A 23,818-nucleotide genomic window follows, 5' to 3' on the forward strand; every position below is an offset into this window, starting at 1 on the left:
ATGAAGAAAACAGCCAAGTTGCCTTTTGTAATGCCTTGTGGTCATGTATCTGGTGATCATAATGAACATACTTTTATTTCCAGCTTGTCTTCGTGTGTCTCACCGCTCTGGCTATGCCACTTTCTCTATTCTCCCAGCTCTGTTTGTACTCCCTGACATTGTCACACCAAGTCATAATTCTCAGACTTGGCTATCTTTAGTTTCAAAGCATAAGTTGCATGAGGTCAAGATCCAGGCCTTTGTCTGCAGATAGCAGCTGAGGATATACTAAACACTAAATTAACTGGATGGTTCTATAGTATCAGGGTCTTGAAAATTCTTGGATGTGGGTTCAAGAGGGACAATGAGACACACTGTTGTGATTAAGGAGCTTATTAGTTTATTATTAGTCTGTCAAAGACAGATACAGACAATAACATGGCAGAAGATCTGAAGAGAGTTGAAGGTCCTGCACCAGAAACAAACAAAATAGTAGGGGCTTTGAAGAAGGGAGTCATAACCCATGAGGCAGAAGCATGAACGTTGACTTATAGCTCTCTAAGGACAGATGTGGTTACATAAAAAGAAACTGAAGCCAGTCTCTTTGATTTCCAAGCAGCAAACAGGGAAGGGGGTATAAATAGGATATTCCCTGTGATGTCTTCTCACTTCCTTGGGTGTGGTAGTTAATCTTGTTTGTCACCTTTATAGGTCTGGGAATAAGAAATCTGAATTGCAAACTTGTGCCTATCAGATAGATCCCTGGGCAAGTCTCTGGGTCATTTTTCTGATTTTTAATTGATGCAATGTAGTCTAGCCCACTGTTGGTATTGCTATCCACAGGTAGGTGATCCTCAGCTATGTAAGAAAAGTAGTGATAAATGAACCAAGAGGAAGCCAGAGAGCAGTATTCCTCTGTGGTTTCCCTTCCAAAGCCCCACCTTGCACTCCTGTCTTGACTTCTCTTGATGATGAGCTATAACATATAAGATGAAATAAATGTTTTCTTGCCCAAGTTGTCTTTGGTCATAGTGTGTAGTCATAATAATAGAAAGTAAACTCAAACACCAGATAAGATATTCAGTACCTGGGAGATTTTTAGTTAGAGACTCATAGACATGTCTCAAGTAGGCCACCTGTCAGTATCTGTTAGTGGAGGTCTACTACAAGTATTGTGGTCTGAACTAAGCATTATGTTCTTACAGGTTCCACCTGTAATGTCCCAGTATATACTGGAATACTTAGAAATTTTGCAAAAATATCTCAAGAATTTCAAAACACAAGACTGGCTCTGGTTTTCCCACCCTTGACTTGATTTTTCAGAGTTGAACCTAAAACATCTTCTAGATTTGGGTGATGTACTCTTTTGAACACCATAGTCATACCATATATCCTTGAACATACTTTCTAATGGATGCCATATATTCCTGCAGGGAGCATGACTTCGGCAACTTCACCTATCATTTTAAAATGGGATCCAAAAAGTTTGGAAATCCGGACACTCACGGTGGAAAGACTATTGGAGCCACTTGTGACACAGGTAAGGAACTTGTTACTATGTATGTTTCCATGGTGAGTTCCATGATCCTATGAGTTTTTAAAGTCTTTAAAGAGGATATATCATGCCATCATACTGATTACTAAGTAAATATTATTTCCCAAGCTGAGGACTGTCTCATTGCCTTATATGATTTAAAGTAGCTTTTAGCAACTATACATATTATTTTTTAAAAAATAAAGTTGTTGAGGTAATTAAAGAGAGGGTCCTTAGTGAATAGAGCCCTCATTTTCAAGACTAGATTCATTGTCTAAATGGGCCATTCTTAACTCACTTTCAGATGCAAATGCATAAGAGAAAACAGTTGACAGTTACCTAGCAGTGAATATTTATTTAATATCTTTTCTTCACAGTTTACTGTGGCAACCTTCATCCTATTAGAATGGGAGGTTGTTCCATTTTGGGGTTGATACATCTCCACGAGGTGACTTTCAAAAGCACAGAATGTCATCAGGATTTTAAGTGTTGAGAATTAATGTAGAGTGTCTCATGAATCATGTCCTTTGCGATTTGAACTCTTAAGCTCCTGCAATATGAAAATGTGAACTTTTTATGATGCGTTTGTAGAGATTCATTATGCCACATGAAGCTTGAGGCTATTTTTATTGGTTTGTGCTGGATGCTCTAACAAATTGCCATCAAGTTAATGGCTTCAAGCAACATAGATTTATTGTTTGGTGGTTTTAGAGGTCAGAAATTTTAATGTCAAGGCACCGGCAGTGCTGCATTCTCATTGGATACCTCAGAGGAAAATCATGTCCTTGCTTTTCCTAGCTTCTCCAAGCCTCTTGCATTCTGTGGCCTCTTCCAGTATATCTGAGGTCACCAATAAAGAATATGCTTTTCTATCCCTGGCCCCTGTTTTATTCATGTATGTTCTAAATGATGGAATCTCTTATCTCTGTTATGTTGAACCTACTCAAATATAACAGAAAACTCTCTGCATATGCATATTCTTAACCTAATTGCATCTTTAAAGTCCCTTTGCTATTTAAGGTAATACATTTAGACTTTCCATGAATAGAAGGTGTCTGTTTGGAGAGAACTGGGGTGTATCATTCCCCGTCACATGGATAGCCTCTGCTTCCTCCCCATGTACAAAATATTTTAATCAAGTCTCCAAGTTACTAAAGGTCTCAACCATTATAGCTTCAACTGAATTTCAAAATCACACTTACTTCATTGCCTTTAAAGTCTACAATCGCATGTGAGCCCTGTAGGGATAAGCTAAGCAAAGTTGTTCTACACCAGTGAGCAAGGCACCATCTTTTGAAATGAATTGTTAAGAGAGACAAGCAACCTTAGTTACAGACATTCCAAGTCCAGAAATGAGTAAATATGAGAATAAACTTTGCTAACCTCAGGTGTAGATTCCAAGTCCTGTAGCAACCCTCAGGGCTTGATAATGTGCCCCTTGAATCATTTCTCTTTTATGAAACAATGGCCATATTGCTTCTGTACGTATGTGACCATAGTTTCTGCTGGTCAAATTTTAGGAGTACAGTAATTCCACTGAGGTCTGCCCTTTATGTCCCAAGTATTTAAACATTTCAAGAATCTCTTAGTTTCCCATTTGTACCTGTGATGATTCATTTTGCTGAGCTATCACTTCTAGTACATCTTTCTTTGATATTCCCATATATAGGCATTGTTTCTGTTATATGAGTGGTGAAGGGAGCCCCATGTCACACAACTAGGTTCTTCACAGCACCATGTACTGACTAAATACTCTATAGTGTATATTGATATAAGAGACTAGCAAAAGACCTTCAGGTCATACAATAAACTGCCTCTCATTAAATGAAAATCCTTATGGTTTGAAAATGGAGTTGATATATAATAACCCTTGAGGAATGAGGTTCATTAGGAGACAGGCTCTTATACCTCTCTTTGAGCCTTGAGTTGAGAAAGTGTTAGAAAGAAACAATAATGTATGAAAAAACACTTAAGAGGGCCTTCAGTAAGAGGTCAGGCATGGTGGCTCATACTTTAATTCCTGAACTCAGAAGACAGAGGCAGGCGTGATGTACATAATGAGTTCCTGGTCGCCCAGAGAAGGTAAAAAAAAAAAAAAAAAAAAAAAAAGAATAACAAATAAGGAAGGCTAGAAGGTAAGCAAACCCTCCACCAAAGTATCTGACATTTGTAAGTTTTCTGGCCTACTGGGATGCTCTTTATCATGTGATTTAGTCTGGGATAGCCTGTGTAGCAAAGAGCATGGAAGACTCAGGCATCAGTTAGAACCACAAAGTTGGATCAGAAACCACAGAACAGAACAACTTCTTAATCTAGACGCTAGCCAGGGGCTAGGAGCTGGGTGTGTATCACCTGATTTCTTCAGGCTGTGACATCTGCCCTCTTAGAGTGACCTCTAAGAGTGACCAGGATTTTAAAGAGGCACACTATGATTGAACATCTCCCTACATGTTTTCCTGAAAGAAACTATTTTAATTTGGGCATATTTTGCAAATTTTGAAGGCAGAGAATTCCAAATTATCAATTTCCATTTCATTTTTTAACTTTAATGATTCTTCCTTCTGCTTACCTCTTTTATCTTGCATGGTTTTAATAAATAGCCAGGAGAAATTAAGCCACTCTGTGCTGATATTTTGTTTGTGCTATAACAAATAAAGCTTGTCTGAAGATCAGAAAAAGCAGAGAAGCTAGCCTCTACTTCTTACCTCTACAAAATCCTCAGAAGCAAGAGGTCAAGATCCTGTCTCTACAAGTCCTCAAACCGAATACTGTCTTTATGAAACCTCAGACTGATTTCTGAGATCCTCTCTTTTCTGGTCTTATATTCCTTTCTTCACCCAACCATATCTCTTCCCGTCTCCTTCTCCCTAGTGCTGAAAGGTGTGAGCCACCACTGTAAGCAAAGACTTCTCTTTTATTTCCAGGCCACCTAGACCCACGTAATCCCACAGAAATTATATTAATTACAACACTGGTCAATGATTCAGGCATATTTCTAGCTAGCTCTAACATTTTAAATTAACCCATTTCTATTAATCTATGTATCACCATGAGGCTGTGGCTTACTGATAAGGTTACTGCATCTTTCTCTTTTTATAGTTACGTGATGTCTGCCTGACTCTGCCTTCTTTCTCCCTACATTCAGTTTAGTTTTCCTGCCTAGCTCTATTCTACCCAGCAATAGGGCAAAGTAGCTTCTTTATTAGCCAATGGTAATAAAACATTCATAGCATACAGAAAAGAATCCCACATCACACCACCCCTTGGCTCTGTTTCCTTTTAGACTGATTCAATCTTGTGTAACCCAGGGTGGTCTTGAACTCACAGAGATCCATCTACCTCTGTCTTCTGAGAGCTAGGATTAAAGATGTGTGCCACCACTGTCTCGCATCTATTGCTGACTAGTGTGGCCAACTCTGTACTCTGATCTTCAAGCAAGTTTTATTTGTTACAGATTAACAAAATATCACTACAACACTCCTTCATGACTTTGTTTAGAAATATCTTCAGTTAAATATCTATGCTCATCACGGTTCTAGGTTCTACATAATTGAAGAGATCAATTCAGCTCTAATTTCTGCAACTCTCCTACAAACTTTTCCTCTTCTTTCCAATACCATGTCTCTTATTTTTTTCTGAGACCCTTGCTAATGTGTTATTTATAATCATATTTCTAACAGGATTCATTATGATGATTTAAGTCAGTCTCCAAGATGACAAACATCATCTGCACTGTTTTCCTAGTATTCTGAACTATCACCAGCCAGGGTGTTAGGAGACATACTTAAAAAAACAGACAAAACAAAACAACCAAAAAAACTTTCAAGTAAGAAAGTCATTGATTAAATTATTACATTCATCCAATGTGTTTGGTGGCATGGAGGTCAGAGGGAAACTTTTGAGAGTTAGTTCTCTCCTTCTCTCTTCTGGGGGATATAATTTAGGTCATCAGGCTTATTGAAAAGGACCTTTAATTGCAGACCCATCTCACTGGTCTAAGAGGTTTATTATCATTAATTTTTAATGTTTATGTTCCTCATGCTTCTTTCATTCATTGTCTTCCTCTAATCAATCTGAAGACTACTAAAAAGTCCACTTTCTGAAGACATCTGTATTTGCTTCCAGTTGTTGCTGCCATGATTTACTACTGTAGCACCTTGTAGCTTAACGACTACAGATACATTATATTACAGTTCTGAGATGAGAGATTTTAATACCAGGATGTTTGTAGGGCTGCATTTCTTGAACATTCTTTATAATGGAGGCTCTAAGTTTTATGTTTTTTAGTGTGTGAGATCTATCTATTTCCTTTCTCTGCCACACTTCCTTCCATATCCAGAGACAGCAGGCTAGCCCCTCTGAAGGACTCGCTCTGACCTCAGGTCATAGGATCCTATCTCATCTGTTGATCCTCAATCCTCCTACATCTATTTTATGAGGTGTAGTGATGAGACAAGCAGGCCTGCTTTTCATCCCATCCAGATCCCACACTGCTAGCTTTACACCCAAAATAACAACACACAAATTGTATTCATTTAAACACTGCCTGGCCCATTAGCTCTAGCCTCTTACTGGCTAACTCTCACATCTTGCTTAACCCATTTCTAACAATCTGTGTAGCACCCCAAAGTGGTGGCTTACCGGGAAAGATTCAGCATGTCTGACCTGGTGGCTGGCTTCATGGCGACTGTCTCACTGCCTTCTTCCTCCCAGAATTCTGTTCTGTCTTCCCCACTTACCTATGTTCTGACCTATCAGGCCAAGCAGTATTTTTATCAATTAACCAATGAAAACAACAGATAGATAGATAGATAGAAAACCCTCCCACATCAATGAGGTTCTGGTGGTCACAGTTGGCCTACTGGCATGCCTCCAATATGCTCTAACCATCTGCATAGCTATTTTCCCACTTAAGGTAATACATTCACAATTTTCAGGTATTATAGTAGCTGAACCTTTGTGGTCAAATGTTTCATATTTATTTTCAATCTGTTTATGAGTCTTGTTAACTGTTTAATAGTATGCTGACTCCCTACTTTGGTTTTTGTCCATGAAATGTTGGTTAGTGGGTGACAGTAATAACAAAGTAAACAATGGTATATTTTTGTAGTCACTTGATAGAATCATTATGTCTTTTAAATATAATCAAATTTGTGCTTGTATTTTAATTTCATAACTCTAAATTATTATTTTCATTTTTTATGAAAGGTTGTTTATGTTGTATTAGGATAAGGGAAGTTGTTATTTTAAAGGAGGTACATGTAGATGGACTACTTTAGGAGATGTCTTAAGAACAAGAGCAAATTGTTAACAAATGTTTCTCCATGAAAGCAGGTAAAGACTGGGTACCTTCTCCATGCTTCTAAAATCTTCTCTACATCATATAAATACCTGTAATATTTAGCTTTTAGACTAAATGTAATAAAGTAATAAAAGTTAGTACTTAGAATTACCCAAATGGTAAATGAATGTAGTTTTCTATTTTTCATACTATAACAGAAACATGCATGTTTATGTTTATTTTCATATTGGTTAGAAACCAATAAGGTGTATGTATAGATTTAAGTGAAATTGCACAGAAGGAAAATTGTGTTGACTTTTAGCTTTGAAATTTTACACCACCTATATTGTGCTATTGAACTTAGTTTATCTCAAAACCATCCCAAGATAACAATTAAAATGGTTGTCATGTCTAAATATCTTTCGATCCAATTATTTGAAGTTCTGTTGGATAAAATCAGTGATTAAAACTTTTTCAGAAATAATCCTATTATGTTTGGTACTTAACACTGTTTGACTTCAGAGAGATTTAGCTCAGCAACTAACCATGACATTCATCAAATACCTTCAATGTCTGCCAGCTTTAACTTGCATGCTACAGGGTTATAAAAATACTTTAATATATGTTGTTGTTAAGGTGGAATTTTTTTTTACAAGATTGTGTGTACAAAACCATAGGAATGAACCTTTTATGATTTAACGGAAGGGACTGCAGGTTCTTGGTAAACTTAAGAAGGACAAAAGAGACATAACATATTAGGTACAAATTCTATAACTGACACTTAAAGAAAAATTTAAATCACAGAGGAATGAAATTGAACCACAGTACTAGCTATATCAAGTGCACGCACACAACTTCAGTAATAAAATATTGTTATAGCAAAACTGAATGCCCTGGGAGCAAGCTTTACTGCCTCACACGTTCTTGAAAGCTTTGCTAGTGGGTGAAACAAACAACACAAAAAGTAGAAGTCAGTGTACTCAGAATGAACCCCTTCACTCTAATAAGAAAAATGACACAAGGAATTTACTACTGATAAATATTTAAATTTTTTTAGTAAATGTTTGCTAATATTAGTGAAGATAAGTATGAATGTTATGTATTTGCCTGACAATGTTGAAATGGACAGATTACTTTTGGAGAACTTTTGCATGATTAAAATCATGAGATTAAGAATAAGAGAGAAGGGGCTGGAGAGATGTCTCAGAGGTTAAGAGCATTGCCTGCTCTTCCAAAGGTCCTGAGTTCAATTCCCAGCAACCACGTGGTGGCTCACAACCATCTGTAATTAGGTCTGGTGCCCTCTTCTGGCCTGTAGGCATATATTGTATACACAATAAATAAATAAGTGTTTTTTTATGTCATTGAAGAAGAAGCCTTAATTGCGTATGAATTGAAACATTGAGGATTTTGTGTAATTGTGACAATAAGTTTATGAATCAGAAATCCTTTGTTTGGCATCATTATGAGAAAAATCATATGTACATGTACATACTGATGTACGGTGTATGCATCTGAACGAAAGAATACTCTTAAATAAATTTTAAGAAAATTACAGACAATATATAAGTTTATGCCAAAGACTTAGCCCTCCCAGCAAGTCATGCACACCTAGTAGTAGTTACATTTACTATAGTGTGTTAACATTAAATTTTTTATTATTTTTTAATTAATATTTTTGTCTCTGTATGTTACATTTCTGTGTGTGGCTATTTGTGTGTGAGTGCAGTGCCTGTAGAGGCCAGAAGAGGGCGTCAGATGGCTTGATGCTGGAGTTACTGGCTGTTGTGAGTTTTGGTTGCTAAGAACTGACCTCAGGTTCTCTGAAAGAGCAACAAGTGCACTTAAGCCCCGAGTCACATCTCCAAATTTCTCCATTACTTTAAAAAGATTTTTTTTTAAAAAAGTCATGTATCCCATTTAAAGAATTAGAGTAAAAGTGATATTTAAAGAAGCTAAGAAAATAGAATTTAAAGGCTGAAAACTAGGACCACAAAGATAGAATACAACAGTTAAATGGTCATGATGAGCTCAAAATTCAGTTCTTTAATGTGGTGAAGCAACTCCCTTCTCAGGGAACAAGCAAGGAAAAGGAGGGGGCGAAGAATAAAATGGAGAGGAAATAAGGGGAGGAAGGAAAGAGATAACAGAAGGCCCATTAGAACTTCACCTGCCACACCCCACTGCAGATGCCAGAACACCTGCAGGATCGTGGGTGTTGAGAAATAGTACAGTTACCAAAAGATGTCTAGGAACAGGTGGAATGCTGGGGTAAGCCGTGTAAACATGGGAAATCTGTTTAAAGATCAGCTACTATCAAAAAAGCAGCAGAACAGATGGATGGTAGATGAATATTAGTAGATGTTAAGGGACTGGTAATTTCAATGCTGCTGAACTTTGCTGAGGGAAAGTACAGCAAGAACTCATTAATTTTAGGGGAAACAACAAACAGTATTAAAAATGTGAGGAATCATGGGAATACCTACACAAACAGCTGACCTGACATCGTGGAAACTCACTGACTGAAGACTGACAGCGGGGTCCTGCATAGAACCAAACTAGACCCTCTTGGGTGACAGCTGTGTGTGTTGGGCAGTCTGTGTGGTCACTGGCAGTGGCACCAGGATTTATCCTAGTGCTTGAACTACCTTTTTGGGTCCCATTCTCTTTGGAGAGATACCTTGCTCAGCTAAGATATAGGGAGGAGGGCCTTGGTCCTGTCTCAGAGTGATGTGCCAGACTTTGTTAGCTCCCCATGGGAAGCCTCACCCTCTCTGAGTAGTGGATGAGGGTGGGGTGAGTGGAACATGTGGGGAGCAGGGGCAGGGAAGGGAGTACGAATTGGGATTGGTAGTAAAATGAGAAAAGATTTAAAAAAAAAGAAAGGAAGGAAGAAAAAAATTAAAAAATAAAAATGTGAGGAACTTTTAGAATTTTCTTAAAATAGAAAGATAATCGCTATTCTGTCTCATTACTGAACTTAACAATAGATGTTCAAACTTGAAATTAACTTGAAAGTAAATGAGATTTGAAAAGAATATAGATGTATTATATAATATATATATATTACATAATGTATATAATATATATATATATATATATATATATATATATATATATATATGGAGGAGTGGGGAGAGAAGAAAGGGAGGAGAACATGAGGGATGGAGAAGGTCTAGTTGGGGATTTTCAGGGAGGGAGAGCAAGGGAAAAGAGATATCGTGATACAGGGAGCCAATAGGGGCCTAGCGAGAAACTAAGGGAAATTCCCAAGAATCCATAAGGATGACCCCAGCTAAGAATCAGAGCAGCATTAGTGGAGAGGGTGCCTTAACTGCCCTTCCCCTGTAATCCGTTTGATGACCACCTTAATTGTCATCATCGAACCTTCATCCAGTCACTGATGGAAGCAGATGCAGAGATTCACAGCTAAGCACTGGGCCACAAGCACTTGGAGTACAGTCTTAGAGGAGGGAGGGGCAATAATGTAAACAAAGGGGTCAAGACCATGATAAGGAAACCCACAGAAACAGCTGACCCAAGCTAGTGGGAGCTCACAGACTCTAGATTGACAGCTGAGGAACCTGCATAGGGCTGAACTAGGCCCTCTAAATGTGGGTGACAGTTGCATAGTTTGGGCAGTTTGTGGGGCCACTGGCAGAGGAATCATTATTTGTGCCTAGTGCATGAACTGGCATTTTGGAGTTTATTCCCTATGGAGGGATACATTACTCTGTCTCCATAATTGGGGAAGGGCCTTGGTCCTGCCTCAAATGATGTGACAGACTCTGTTGACTCCCTATGGGAGGCCTCACCCTCCCTGAGAAGTGGAAGGAAGTGGGGTAGGTGGAAGGTGGGGGGAAAGAGAGGAGGAGAGTGAGAGGGAGCTGGAATTGGTATGTAAAATAAAACAAGATTGCTTTAAAAGGATTTAAAAAGAATATATATGTAATCTATATATATTTATATCTTATATAACACACAATATATAAATATATTAATGCATAATATAATTAAAGGAATATGTATGTGTATATACATATGTATACATATATGTGTATGTTAAGTTATTGAGTAACTATTAATATAACAACATATCAACAGATTATGCTTTGGGGTACTTAAAAACCAAAGAGGAACCTGAAATGGCTGAAAGACACTTAAGGAAATGTCCAATATCCTTAGTCATCAGAGAAATGCAAATCAAAACAACTCTGAAATTCCATCTTACACCTATAAGAATGGCTAAGATCAAACACGCTGATGACAACTTATGCTGGAGAGGTTGTGGTGATGGGGGTGGTCGATCGGTTATTAGAATTACCCAGACCAGTTTAATATAGTAGATTCAGCTTTAATAAACAGAAGAAAGTGAACTTACAAAACCAGGGTTCCAGGGATCCAGGAGCGCAGGGAACAAAACAGAGCAAGCCTAGAGCACCTAGATGTTTTATCTGTTTTCTATGGCCTCAGGGGGACACACTCTAAACAGAATGTGACTGGCTGAACTTCCCCATCATTGTGTGTGGGGGGGGGGGCGGGGGGGGGTGAGGATGGAATACTTTTGCTTTACTGGTGGGAATGCAAGCTGGCATAGCTCCTTTGGATGTCAGTGTGGCAGTTTCTCAGAAAATTAGAAAATAACCTTCCTCAAAATCCAGTATATATCCAAAGGCTGCTCAATCGTACCACAAGGACATGTGCTCAGCTATGTTCATAGCAGCATTGTTTGTCATAGCCAGAACCTGGAAACAACCTAAATGCCCCTCGACCGAAGAATGGATAAAGAAAATGTAATACATTTACATAATGGAGTACTATACAGCAGAAAAATATAACGACATCTTGAATTTTCAGGAAAATGGATGGAGCTATAAAACATCATTTTGAGTGAGTTAACCCAGACACAGAAAGACAATTATCACATATACTCACTCATAGATCTTTTTTAAAGGTAAAGCAAAGAAAAGCAGCCTACAAACCACAATCCCAGAGAATTTACACAACAGTGAGGGCACTAAGAGAGATTTACACAGATCTAATCTACCTGGGAAGTAGAAAAAGACAAGATCTCCTGTGTAAATTGGGAGCATGGGGACCTTGAGGGAGGGCTGAAGAGGAGAAGAGAAGCAGGGAGGGGAGCAGAGAAAAATGTAGAGCTCAATAAAAATCAATAAAAAAAAGAGGAGCACACCTTTAACCCCAGAACTCTTAAGAGGAAGATAAGAAAGATCTCTGAGTGCAAGGTCAACTTGGTTTACAGGGCTACACACACAGTGAGACACTGATTCAAAACCTAAATCAAATAAACCTAATTTTGTAATCCATTTTGGAAATAAAGGGCTTCAATTTGTAAATTTTGGAACAGTGTAGATAAAAGCCTTTTTGTGGTATGATATGGTATGACCAAAGTGAATATGAAAATGGTGCTAAATGTCCAGGTATATGATTAATTTATAACATGCATAGCTTTTTATCAAGTATATTACTATTTATAACATGCATGCCTTTTATCTGTCTAAGGAAGAAAAACTTCAACAACAACAAAACCACTTTGTCCTTAATTGAAAAAAACCTATAAACACAATGACTTTTAATATATGAGGTACATGTTTGTTTTATTTAGTAATCTGTTACTGTTTTCACACTATTGAGGCAAAGACAGTTCACGTCCAGACTTTGGAGTTAGGGCACTTAGTCACAGTGCTGCCTCTATCTCTCCTTAGATGTCCATTGGAGAGAAATTTGCATCTCACAAATAATTGTAAGAATAAATGAGGCTGGGCTTTTGAGTGACTGTAGAAATGCTTGACTGTGTGCCGTGATGTTTAATTATAATTGTCAACCTGAGACAGCTTAGATTCCACTGAGAAGATAGCCTCAATGAGGCGTTACCTAGACCAGGTTGGTTGTGGCATGCCTGTGGGAGATTGTCTTATCTCAGTTGGTATGAGAAGACTCAGCCTATGATTCAGAGACACCACTTGCCATTTTTGGTCCTGGACTGTAGAAGAGAGGAGAGAATAAGTTGTATGTAGGCTTGCACATGTTCACTCCTCTCTGCCTGTCTGTGCATGTGATGTCACTAGCTGGTTTCTGAGTTCTGACATCCTAAGTGATGGACTTAGAAATGCTTTCTGTCCTAACTTGCTTTTATCATACAACAGAAATGAAGCTAGAACATAGTTTTACGGTGGGCAAATTACCTTTTTTTTACTTCATAGTGCTGGCTTTCTACTGTCTACCATGGGTTCTATGCCTAATATAGACATTCATTTAGATATCTTCAGATTTTATCTTAATACATCTTTTTCAAAAGAAAATTTTACTTGCTATATTACTTAAATATAATGAAAATAGAAACTTCTAAAGTTATTGAAAATTCAGTTTCTACCATTATCAAACTAATGAACAGAAAGGTCATTCCAGTAGAGTAGGATGGAGTTACTGGAATTTTGATCTTCATTTCCTTATAGAAAAATGAATCTACACCTGTATAAATAATACTAAGCACCAGATAAAATGATATTGTTGGTGTTTAAAAAGTTTAATGAGTTGTTTTAGATTGTCCAGACAGGCAAGAAACCTCAGTAGGCATTCTCTTTGACCGTTTTCCATGTCATGTTGAGGATTGTCCACTGGGATCTGTGACATTATTTTCTGGGGAATTCTACAGTTGAGCTTAACTTTTATTCATAATAGTAATAAGAAGTTCAGAAGTTAAGTGATTAGAGATATATAGACTTTAAAATTATCAAAATATATTTTACACTTTAAGAAAAAGTTCTTAATTTTTAAACCTCTTCTTAACTTGTTCATCAAAGATGCCATCCTTTCTCGACTCTCAACACTATTTACTATTGGTTGCACTCACAATAAAAAAAAATGGGAGATTCATTTTCAAGTCAGAGACTTATGAACTATATCCAATTTGGAAGTAAAAGCAACATTCAGAAATGGTGTAGGAGGTCCTTCTGTATTTGTATTGCTTTTATTGGTTGAATAAGGAAACTGCCTTGGCCTTTTGATAGGGCAGACTTAGTTAGGCGGAGTAGACAGAACAGAATGCTGGGAAGAAGGACAGGCAGGCAGACACCATGGTTCTCCTGCCTGAGATGGATGCTGGTTCTCATGCCGGGAAGCCACAGTCAAGTGGTGATACACATTAATGGAGATGGGTTAAACTAATATGTGAGAGTTAGCCAATAAGAGGCTAGAGATAATGGGCCAGGCAGTAATTAAATTAATACAATTTCTGTGTGGATATTTTGGGCGTTAAGGTAGCCAGGCAACGGGACGCGGCCCGCTCCTCCATACAACACAGAAACAAAGTCCCTCTAAGAATCAAGCCATTTATCCCAGCCTCCTTCTTCCCCATACCATGCTATGTCTTCTTAGCAATTTACACTATTTAATACATCATGTATAAATTGACCAAAAAATAATATAAAAGGGGGTCATATTGCTCCCTACTCTGCACCCTTTTCCATCTATCCAAAATATATCAGTACTGATAAGTATCTTTATCAATGACTTATTTATAAGATTCACGGATTAATACATTTGGGTGGTTTCTATGGCAATGCTACAAGTTACAAGCAACTGTGCATACATTTCTGTCAGAAAGCTGAATGGATGAAAGGTGAGGGATGTAGCAAGAGCATATGATGAGCATGGGTCCGTTCAGAGACTTAATTTCTTGATAAATTGCCCTAGTGTTTTTCAACCTGTTTCCAAGTAGTTCACCCATTCTTTTGTTTACTAAGTATTTTCTTTCTAGATTATGTTTTCATTTTTGGATGATGTTTTCTTGTGCACGACTACTAGTTTTCTGCTTTTAAGTTTAACTGAAGATGTGTGTGCCTGAAACACATAAAATTTCTTAAGGATTTTTAACACTTCTGTAACTTATCTTCTTAAATACATGTATATATAGACATTGACTAATTTAAGGACCTGACTACCAGTGACTTAGTCATGGTTTAAAGAGAGTTGTCTTTAGCACGTGTAGTGAGATTTTACTGAGTGGCTATATAATACTGTTCCATCACTATTGTCAACTGGTCTTGAGTTGCTAGATTTCCCCAAGGAATGGCACATATTTCAGGAGTTACTAGTGAAATACTTCCTTGAACTGAGGTCACAGGGAAAACTGGGAGGCAGTCATTGATAACCACTTCTGAGATAGGAATTTAATTGATGACTATGTGCCTTTCCTAGGAAACCCAAATCAATCAGTAAACCATTATCATGGTTTGAGACTACAAACTAACTCTCTTAGTGATAGCACAACTGAATTCTCCTGTACCAGAGTATATTTTTTTTTTCAATAATGTCTGGAATAAGTGCAGTCATTATATTTTGTGATAATGAAATCATAATAAAAGTCTAATCCCTAGACATAAAAAAACTATAGATAACTAATGATGGTAGAGAGAATGAGTTAGCTTCTCCCAGGAATGAGAGCCTCTCCCTATAAGTAGTTATCCAATTAAAAGTGGTCAGCTCAATGGGGGCTGACTGAGAAGCCATTTATAAAGGCACTGGGACTTGTTTCTACTTCATGTACTGGCTTTTTGGGACCCTAGTCTATTTGGATGCAAAGCTTCCTAGGCCTGGATATAGGGGGGAGGGCCTTGGACTTCCCACAGGGCAGGGTTCCCTGCCCTCTCTTAAGGAGGGAGGGGGAGTGAGGAGGGTGAGTGGGGGAGCAGGAGAGGAATGGGAGGAGGGGAGGAAGTGTAAATTTTTGAATGGAAAAAAATAAATAAAAGTGATCAGCTTGAAATCATATACACAGGCAACAATGAATGGACTCACCAGGCTGTGTGTGTGTGTGTGTGTGTGTGTGTGTGTGTGTGTGTGTGTGTATGTGTGTGTGTGTGTTTGTTTTTACATACATATATATTTATGTGTGCATAGTTACACATATGTGACAACAATAGCCAAGAAAAAAATGCTGTCAGTTTGAGAGTGAAGAGGATGGAAGGGGAAGGGGTTGGAGGGAAGGAACTTGGTAGGAGCTGGAGGAGGGAAAAAATGAGAAAAGTGATGCAATTATATTTTAGTTATAATGCCTATAATATAAAAAAAATCAAAAGTCCCAAACAATGTAATGTGAATATGCTTAATTAATATACTACTTCACTTATTAATTCCTATACATTAACTTTGAAAGAATCTGGTTTTTTCCACCTCTGCTTTTCTGTGAATCAGCTGATTCAATTCTGATCTCCTCTTTCCCTCTCCCTTTATCTCTTTCTCTCCCCCCTTCATCTTCCTCTCTCCTTCCTCTTTTCCTCCCCCCTCTCATGTGTGAGTGTATGTGTGTGTGTGTGTGTGTGTGTGTGTGTGTGTGTGTGTGTGTATGTGTGTGTGTTGTGGGATATGTGCTTCTCGGTGTGTGCATGGATGTGTGCTTGGGCAGATGAAGGTCAGTGGCATCTGCTAGGTGTCTTCCTCAGTCTGACTGGCCATACATTAGTTCCCCAGGGCTTGGTGACTGAAGACATGATTCAATATATCCCGCTTTTACATGTGTGCTGGTGATCCAAACCCAGTTCTTCATGCTTGTACTACAAGCACTTTTCAAACTGAACTCTTTCCCTACCGCTTGATCCTAATCTAAATAAGCTTTAATTTACAACAAACAACAATCTTGTCTAGTAGAAAGATCCCACATTTGAGGCATTCATCTTTACACTAATTTTTTATTATTATGCCAACTCTAAATCACAGTCGAATTTATTGACCTTATTTAAATCCTGGATGTGCTTCGTTTTATAGTTCATGTAACTCTTTTTAGCAATGTTGGAATGCAGAGATGGAGATATTAATTTTGTTTTTCCAAAATCATTCTCTTGCTGGAGATACAACTCAGTGGTAAGGGCTGGCCTGGCATGCAGAAAGCCATGTGTATGAAAAATTAATAAGGTGAAATTTGACCAATTTAAATCAACTTCAAATTCTTTTGTAACATCTTTCCTCATCCTATTTGATTTTCTTTCTTGTGACTTCTGCCGTGACTTCAAGTCGCAATAAAAAGAACATTCAATGTAGAATGCAGAGGTGCTTCAGTTCACTGCAGGTGGGAGCTCTGTCCCGGTCCTGCAGCTGGCTGGGCCTGTGTGTCCTTTAGGAGTAGCCAGCCTCATATGCCACTGTCTCCAGCTTTTAAAGATTCATTCTGTACAATTTAATATTTTGTCTTTATTACTTATGTGTGTCGTGTATGTGCCTGGTATCTGTGTAGTCCTGAAGAAGGCATCCTGTTCATTGCAGTTAAAGTTATGGATGGCTGAAAGCCCACTATCTTGGCAATGGGAGTCAAACCCAGGTTCTCTGCAACAGCAGCGAGTATTCTTAACCACTAAGCCACTGCTAGCCTGCCATCCACTTTTTCTGACCCAGCTTTCACTGTACTCCCAGGTTATCCTATGCATCCTCTATCTGGTATTATTCTACACCATGTAACTCCTAGAGTGTGTGTGAGTGTACATACGCATGCGTTTCATTTCTTCTCTTAGTTAAATATTCATTTTATTATTTTTGTTTATGTCTAGTTATAAATGTGTATATGGACTAATGGAAGTCAGAAGAGAATGTCAGTTTCCCTGGAGTTGGATTTACAAGTAGTTCGAGCTGTGTGTTGTAAATCGTGGGAATGAACTCAGGTTATCTGGGAGAGAATCAAAGACTTTTAACCTCCGAGCTCTCTCCAAACTCACCTCCTTCTCTAGGCAATAATGAATGAATAACTTTAGGAGTTCCTACTGAGTGTAATAATGAACATTTGACTGACACAGTGAATGTTTAACTCTGAGAAATGTGAAATTCTCAGAATCTCTCATCACTGAAGGAAGACTCCAAGCTATGCAAAGCTAACCTCACAGATAAGCCACTTGCAATAATTTTATAGCAGATACTATTTGTTAAAAGTGTATTTTAAAACACTTCTGTGCTTATGAAGATGTCATCTATATCGGTCAGCTGTTTTACACAGTATGGTCCCAGGACTTCTGATAATGTTACTTTGTTGTTTCTTCAGCTCAGAATAGCAAGAGGAAAGGCAGAGACTAAGGTGGTTGGGTTTTTAAAGCTCCCCTACAGCATATGAGCTAGCTATAAAAAGAAAAAGGTATAAACTACTTCAATATGATGCTATTACAAAATATAGCTATTATTTCAAATGCGCAATGGTGCCCGTGGTAATGGCTGAGATGGTAATTTCATCCTAAACTGTAGTTTTCAATGGCTTATTTAACATGAACTCCCAATTTACACTGTTGACTGAGGCTTCTCAAGCTTGTTTTTTGCCCTGGGGAAATTTTATAAAGAGATGAGATAGAAATCTCTTTAGCTGTCTTATCCAAGCATAGCAAAAATATAATGTTCCCCCAACTATTAAAATTTTGAAGTACTTTGGCGACATGTACATTATTAAATGATTTCTAATGCTTTATCCTTCTCATAAGCATACTTTCCAAGAAAGTACAAGCTGCATAATTTAACACATTATTCAAACATTTAAAATAGTTAGACATTATAAAATCTTAAAGTTTTAATCATACAAAATGTTTTCCTTTAAGTCAGTATAAGTTCTATCCAACCACTTTGTTTGGATGCTATTAAAATAGATGCCTAATTTCACCTATTTTACTTTGCTGATTGCTGCTTTGTATCAACTTGCAGTCACCTAGCAGGCATTATAATTGGTAATTATGTCAGTGGCCTCTTGGACGTACTCATTTGTACTCTTCCTATTTATTCTAGTCACCTTTGGCTTTTTATTATTCAATTGTATTCCTAAACTACTAAGAATCTGATTGCTATTATTTTTGTTTGCTCCATGGAATTATGTTTAAGAATATCATAAAGATTTAAATCCCTGGTTGGATTTTTTCCAGTCAGTGACATTTGGGAAGAGGGAATCTCAGTAGAGAAAATGCTTCTATCAGGTGAACGTGTAGGCAGCTCTGAGACATTTTCTTAATTAATGATAGATGTCAGCAGTACCACCGATGAGCAGGTGGTCTTAAGTTGTATAAAAGAAAAGACTGAGCAAGTCATAAGGAACAAGGCAGTTATTAGCATTCTTCAATGGTTTTTGCTTTAGTTCCTGTCTCCAAGTTTCTTCCTTAAGTTCCTACTCCAATTTCCCTTCATGGTACACTGTAAGCTGTATGAATATCTCTTTTGTCCCTAAATAGATTTTGTTCATAGGATTTATCAGAGCAATAGAAATCAAACTAGAAAGAATGACTTAACATTGATTTCTTTTAGGATTAAAGCTGCTTTTTGTCCTTTGTCTACTTTAAATTTAGAATTCGTAAGTTTGGATTCTCACTTAATTATCTCATTCTATAGGTATTTCTTAAGGACTTGAAAGTGGTTGCATGTAGCCAAGACAGGAAAAAAAAAACTGCTATGGGGCACAGAGGAGGTGAATGAAATTTGTTCTGGTTTTGCATTCAGAGCAGGAAGGAATTTCAAACCTGCCTTTTCTCTGTGATCTCTAGTGATTTTGTAAGCCATGAAATTTTTGTTTTTACATATTTTTTCAGTTGTGAGATGTGTTTGCACATGGGATTATGTGAATTGATGCATATGCATGTGTGTGTGCACATTTGCTTAAATATATTGTATGGATGTATGTGTATATATATATATATATATATATATATATATATATATATATATGCATGGATGCTAGTGCTAGATACCCAAGTTTGACATAAGGAGTCATGTTTAAACATTTTTTATATTATTCATTGAGTCAGCTGATCAAATCTGCTATCACTGCCTACCTTGCCTTAAATTATAAAGGGGAATATGTCACACTATTGTGCATGCATTTTTGTGAATTCAGGGAATCCTAACTCTGGTCCTTTTGCTTGCACATCAAGCACTTTAACCACTGAGCCATCTCTCCAGACCGGCCTCTTCTTGAGTAGTGATACATGTTTAATTGATATTTTAATCATTTTATTGATTAGGATCATGACTATGTTTTGTGTACATGAAACTTGACAGATGCTGTCAGCTTTGATGCAAAATATTTTAATCATAGAAAAAAGTATGGATAAATGCACATATGTTCACATGCATACATAAAGGGCCAATTAGCCTTAATTGTCAATTCTATAGAACCTTGAATCCCCTACAAAGAATCATTTACAGCTGAGTAGCTGTATTAGGTTGTCTTGTGGGCCAGTCTGGAAAGGACTGTTGATTATGTTAATTGCTAGAGTAAGACCCACTCTGCTGTGGGCTGTGGAATTTCTTAGGCATGTGGTTCTGGGCTGCATATAAAGCCATCTGAGCATGAGTCAGTAGGCTAGAAAGCCAACAACATTCCTCCAAAGTTTCTGCTTGAGTTCCTACTCTGACTTCCCTCAATGACGGAAGTCTAAGCCAGATGAGCTGTTTCTTCTCAGAAGTTAATTTTGGACAAAGTGTTTATCCAAGCAACAGGATGAAACTGCAGGGGTTACTACCACATCTTCCATGTCTTAGCTAGAAAGACAAGACCCGTTTTCTGCCATGTACCATTGTGTGGCACCCAGGTTACATGAACGAGTTTCTGGATGTGTGGCCCTAAATGATATTATTCCATGAAGATGGAGCAATTAAGGTGGTTATTTTGTATGAAGGTATAAAAAGGCTAGGAAATGAGAAGGTGTCAAATTATTTTTTCTCTTTTCTCTTTTCTCTTTTCTAGACAGTTGTCATCTTATGGGGGGGTCTTTATTTGACTAATATGTCCCTTTAAACTCTATAAATTCTGTTCTTGTTCACGATTGAGCCTTGAAAATAACGGGTAAGCGAAACCACCAGAATTGAAAGTTTAAACCCATTTTCAACTATATTTGTGAAAATCTTTGTGGATGTATGCTTAGCTGATACGAATGTGGGTCAGCTCCACAGCTGAGACTGGCCAGGATTGAAGGTAGCAGCTTTAATTTTGAGCATGAGCTCCTCACAAAGATTACAATGGCTGTTCATCCATAATGACCCATAGAAGTTTTCAAACACAGAAGAAAGGCCTGAAACCTCAACTTCATTTTTTTTATCGTCAAGAAGAAATCTAAATAACTAGTCATTTAGATTATTTAGAAAGATTAGCAAGAGCCAGGCTTTTTTTCAAAAAGATTTTTTTTTCCACAACTTGGAATTAACTTTGTCTAGAGTTCATGGCTGCATTGATTTTAAGTATAAAGAAAGTATATTATATATATCTAATGGTTTATGCATCAGAGTGACTCAGATTTTACCAATTGTTCCATCGGCTTCCGTAGTGTAAGGTCATGCTTCATGGGCCATCTTTATAGCAAGGCATTGATAGTCTCCCTCCCCCCACTGCTCCTGCTTTGTTTTATATTCATGCATAGAGTTAGATCAATTGATGGTTTTAGATGAATTTTTGATGCGTTGTCTTTTCCCAGAGGAGCCCTCTCTCCCCTTTGCTGTCATTATTATTTGAAGATCATCTGAGAACACACGCCTCCAATTCTAACTCATCAAGATCCCATTTACTTTTTAAATAACAGTTACTCTATCTCTCTATCAGGAGCAGGTTAAGACTAGAAACTTTATGAGAGAAATACATGCAAACTTCTCAGAATGGAATAGCCAGTCACCATTTCTGTCATAGGATTCTATTACAGGAAAAGGAATCTTACATTTGTACATTAATAACAAATCATTTCATCACTGGCTAGTCCTGTAGAACCATAATCTGAATACATGTGATGTATTGGGTTATTTCCAGAAGACACTTATTAAGTATTCAGGTTTAGAGACTTAAGCACATTCATGAAAACTATTGAGTGAGAGAACTGAACTTCAAAAGCATGATTTGCAGTATTTTAAAGAACCATACATTATTCTGAAATATTATACACTTTCAGGCTAGTTTGAGAAATTAGACTTTTATTCATACATATATTTTTAAGTGTGTGTGTGTGTGTGTGTGTGTGTGTGTGTGTGTGTGTGTGTGTATAAATGTACATGGTGCAGGTATCCTCTGAGACCTAAAGAGGATATCAGATACCAAGAAATCTTACAGGCAACTATGTGAGCTCACTGATAAAGGTACTGGGAACAGAACGTGGGTTCTCTGGAAGATCAGTATATATTCTTTACCATTGAAAGCTGCCTTTCCAGCCCTTGAATGAAAACTTTTTAAATGGTATTTTCATCTTTCCCCAATTTCTTTTTTTCTTTTAAATTTTGTGTGTTTTGTTTGTATTTCTTTTATTTTTAAACTAAAGTTTCTGCTGAATTCTGCTCTAAATCTCATGTAACACAGGACATTTTTATTATGATGTTTGTAGAATTTTATGTTTTAGATCTTTGAAATTTTAACTAAACATATCTTAAAAGTCCTGGTTGGTCATCATCAATCTGATTAAAGGGAAAGGCCAGTTTAGGTGTCCTCTCCACTGATGCTTATGTTTTAGATCTTTGAAATTTTAACTAAACATATCTTAAAAGTCCTGGTTGGTCATCATCAATCTGATTAAAGGGAAAGGCCAGTTTAGGTGTCCTCTCCACTGATGCTTAGAGTCTTAGCTGGGGGTCATCCCCATGGATTCCTGGGAATTTCCCTAATGTCATGTTTCACATGGCTCCATCAATCAAGGTAGCTCTTTCCTGGCTCTGCATCTCTGTCCTTCCCCCTTCTTGAGCTTCCTATTCCCTCAAGTTCTTCTCCTTCGTCTCTGTCTCCTTTTCCTCTCCCCTTCAACTCTCCTTTCTCTCCTCTCCCCATATTTCCAATCTTTTCATGAGATCTTGTCTGTTTCCTCTTTGCAGGGGATCCATGTATAACACTCTTAGGGTTCTTCTTGTTACCTAGCTTCTCTGGGATTGTGGACTATAGGCTAGTTATCCTTTGTTTTATGTCTAATATCCACTTATGAGTGAGTACATTCCAGGTTTTTCTACCTGGGTCTGGGTTGCCTCACTCAGGATGTTTTTTTTCCAGTTCCATTCATTTGCATGCAAATTTCAAGATGTCAGATGTTTTCATAGAACCTTCATCCAGCAAATGATGGAAGCAGGTACAGAGATAGACAGCAAAGCACTAGGCCAAGCTACCTGAGACCAGCCCAAAAGAGGGAGAAGCAATAATATGAACAAATAAGTCAAGATCGTGATGGAGAAGCTCACAAAAACAACTGACCTGAGCTAATGAGAAATCACTAACTTTGGATTGATAGCAGGGAAACCCACATAGGACCAAACTAGGACCATTGAATGTGGGGGACAGTTGTGAGGCTTAGGCAATCTGTGAGGCCACTGGCAATGGAACCAGGATTTATCCCTAGTGCTTGAACTGGCTTCTTGGAGCACATTCTCTTTGGAGGGATACCTTGAACAGCTTAGATATAGGGGGCAGGGGAGGACCTTGGTCTTGCCTCAAAGTGAAGTTTCAGACTTTGTTAACTCCCATTGGGAAACCTTACCCTTTCTGAGGAGTGGTTGGAGGGTGAAACAGGGGAAAAGGTGGGACAGGATGAGGGGAGGAAGTGCAAACAGGATAGCTATGTAAAATGAGGAAAGATTGTAATAAAAAAATCTTAATAAAAAGAAAGAAAAAAGTACTGATGGGTCTGTGTATACAAATCTGAATCATTTCCAACGTTTGGAAACTTTTCAGCTATTAATCTGTTAAATATTTTTTGGTATATTCTTCCCTCTGTAGCCCTTTTAAAATTCCGAAATTCAGATATTTGTTTACTTAAAGGCATATGAAAATTTTAAGAGACTTATCCCCTCAATGTAATCCCCTTCCTTTTTTCTGTCCCCCCTCCAAGTAATTGCAAATTAGCTGTTTTCAGTCTTAAAAATTCAGGTATTGATGGTTCAACTGAATCCGGCAACTGGAAAAGAGAGACCAGATGGACGCTTTACATCAGCACAAATAGTATAAGAGGCCACGCCCAAGTGGGTGGGTAACTTAAAGGCTACTGGCAGTAAGAATTCCTACAGCAGGTTCAATTGTCTTTATTTTGTTTTCT

General features: G+C 37.7%; 1 protein-coding gene across 5 annotated transcripts in view; it reads left to right on the forward strand.

Moving 5' to 3' along the window:
- The first annotated feature begins 1,417 nt into the window (after window positions 1-1,417).
- Ctnna2 (catenin alpha 2) overlaps window positions 1,418-23,818 on the forward strand; it is a 994,060-nt gene continuing 971,659 nt past the window's right edge. For all 5 annotated transcript variants that reach the window (XM_038318873.1, XM_038318875.1, XM_038318872.1 and 2 more), the window contains exon 1: window positions 1,418-1,519. In XM_038318873.1, the coding sequence (XP_038174801.1) occupies window positions 1,418-1,519 (102 nt within the window). The remainder of the gene's footprint in view (window positions 1,520-23,818) is intronic.

Source organism: Arvicola amphibius, chromosome 2 (assembly GCF_903992535.2).
Source record: "Arvicola amphibius chromosome 2, mArvAmp1.2, whole genome shotgun sequence".
Lineage (NCBI taxonomy): Eukaryota > Metazoa > Chordata > Mammalia > Rodentia > Cricetidae > Arvicola > Arvicola amphibius.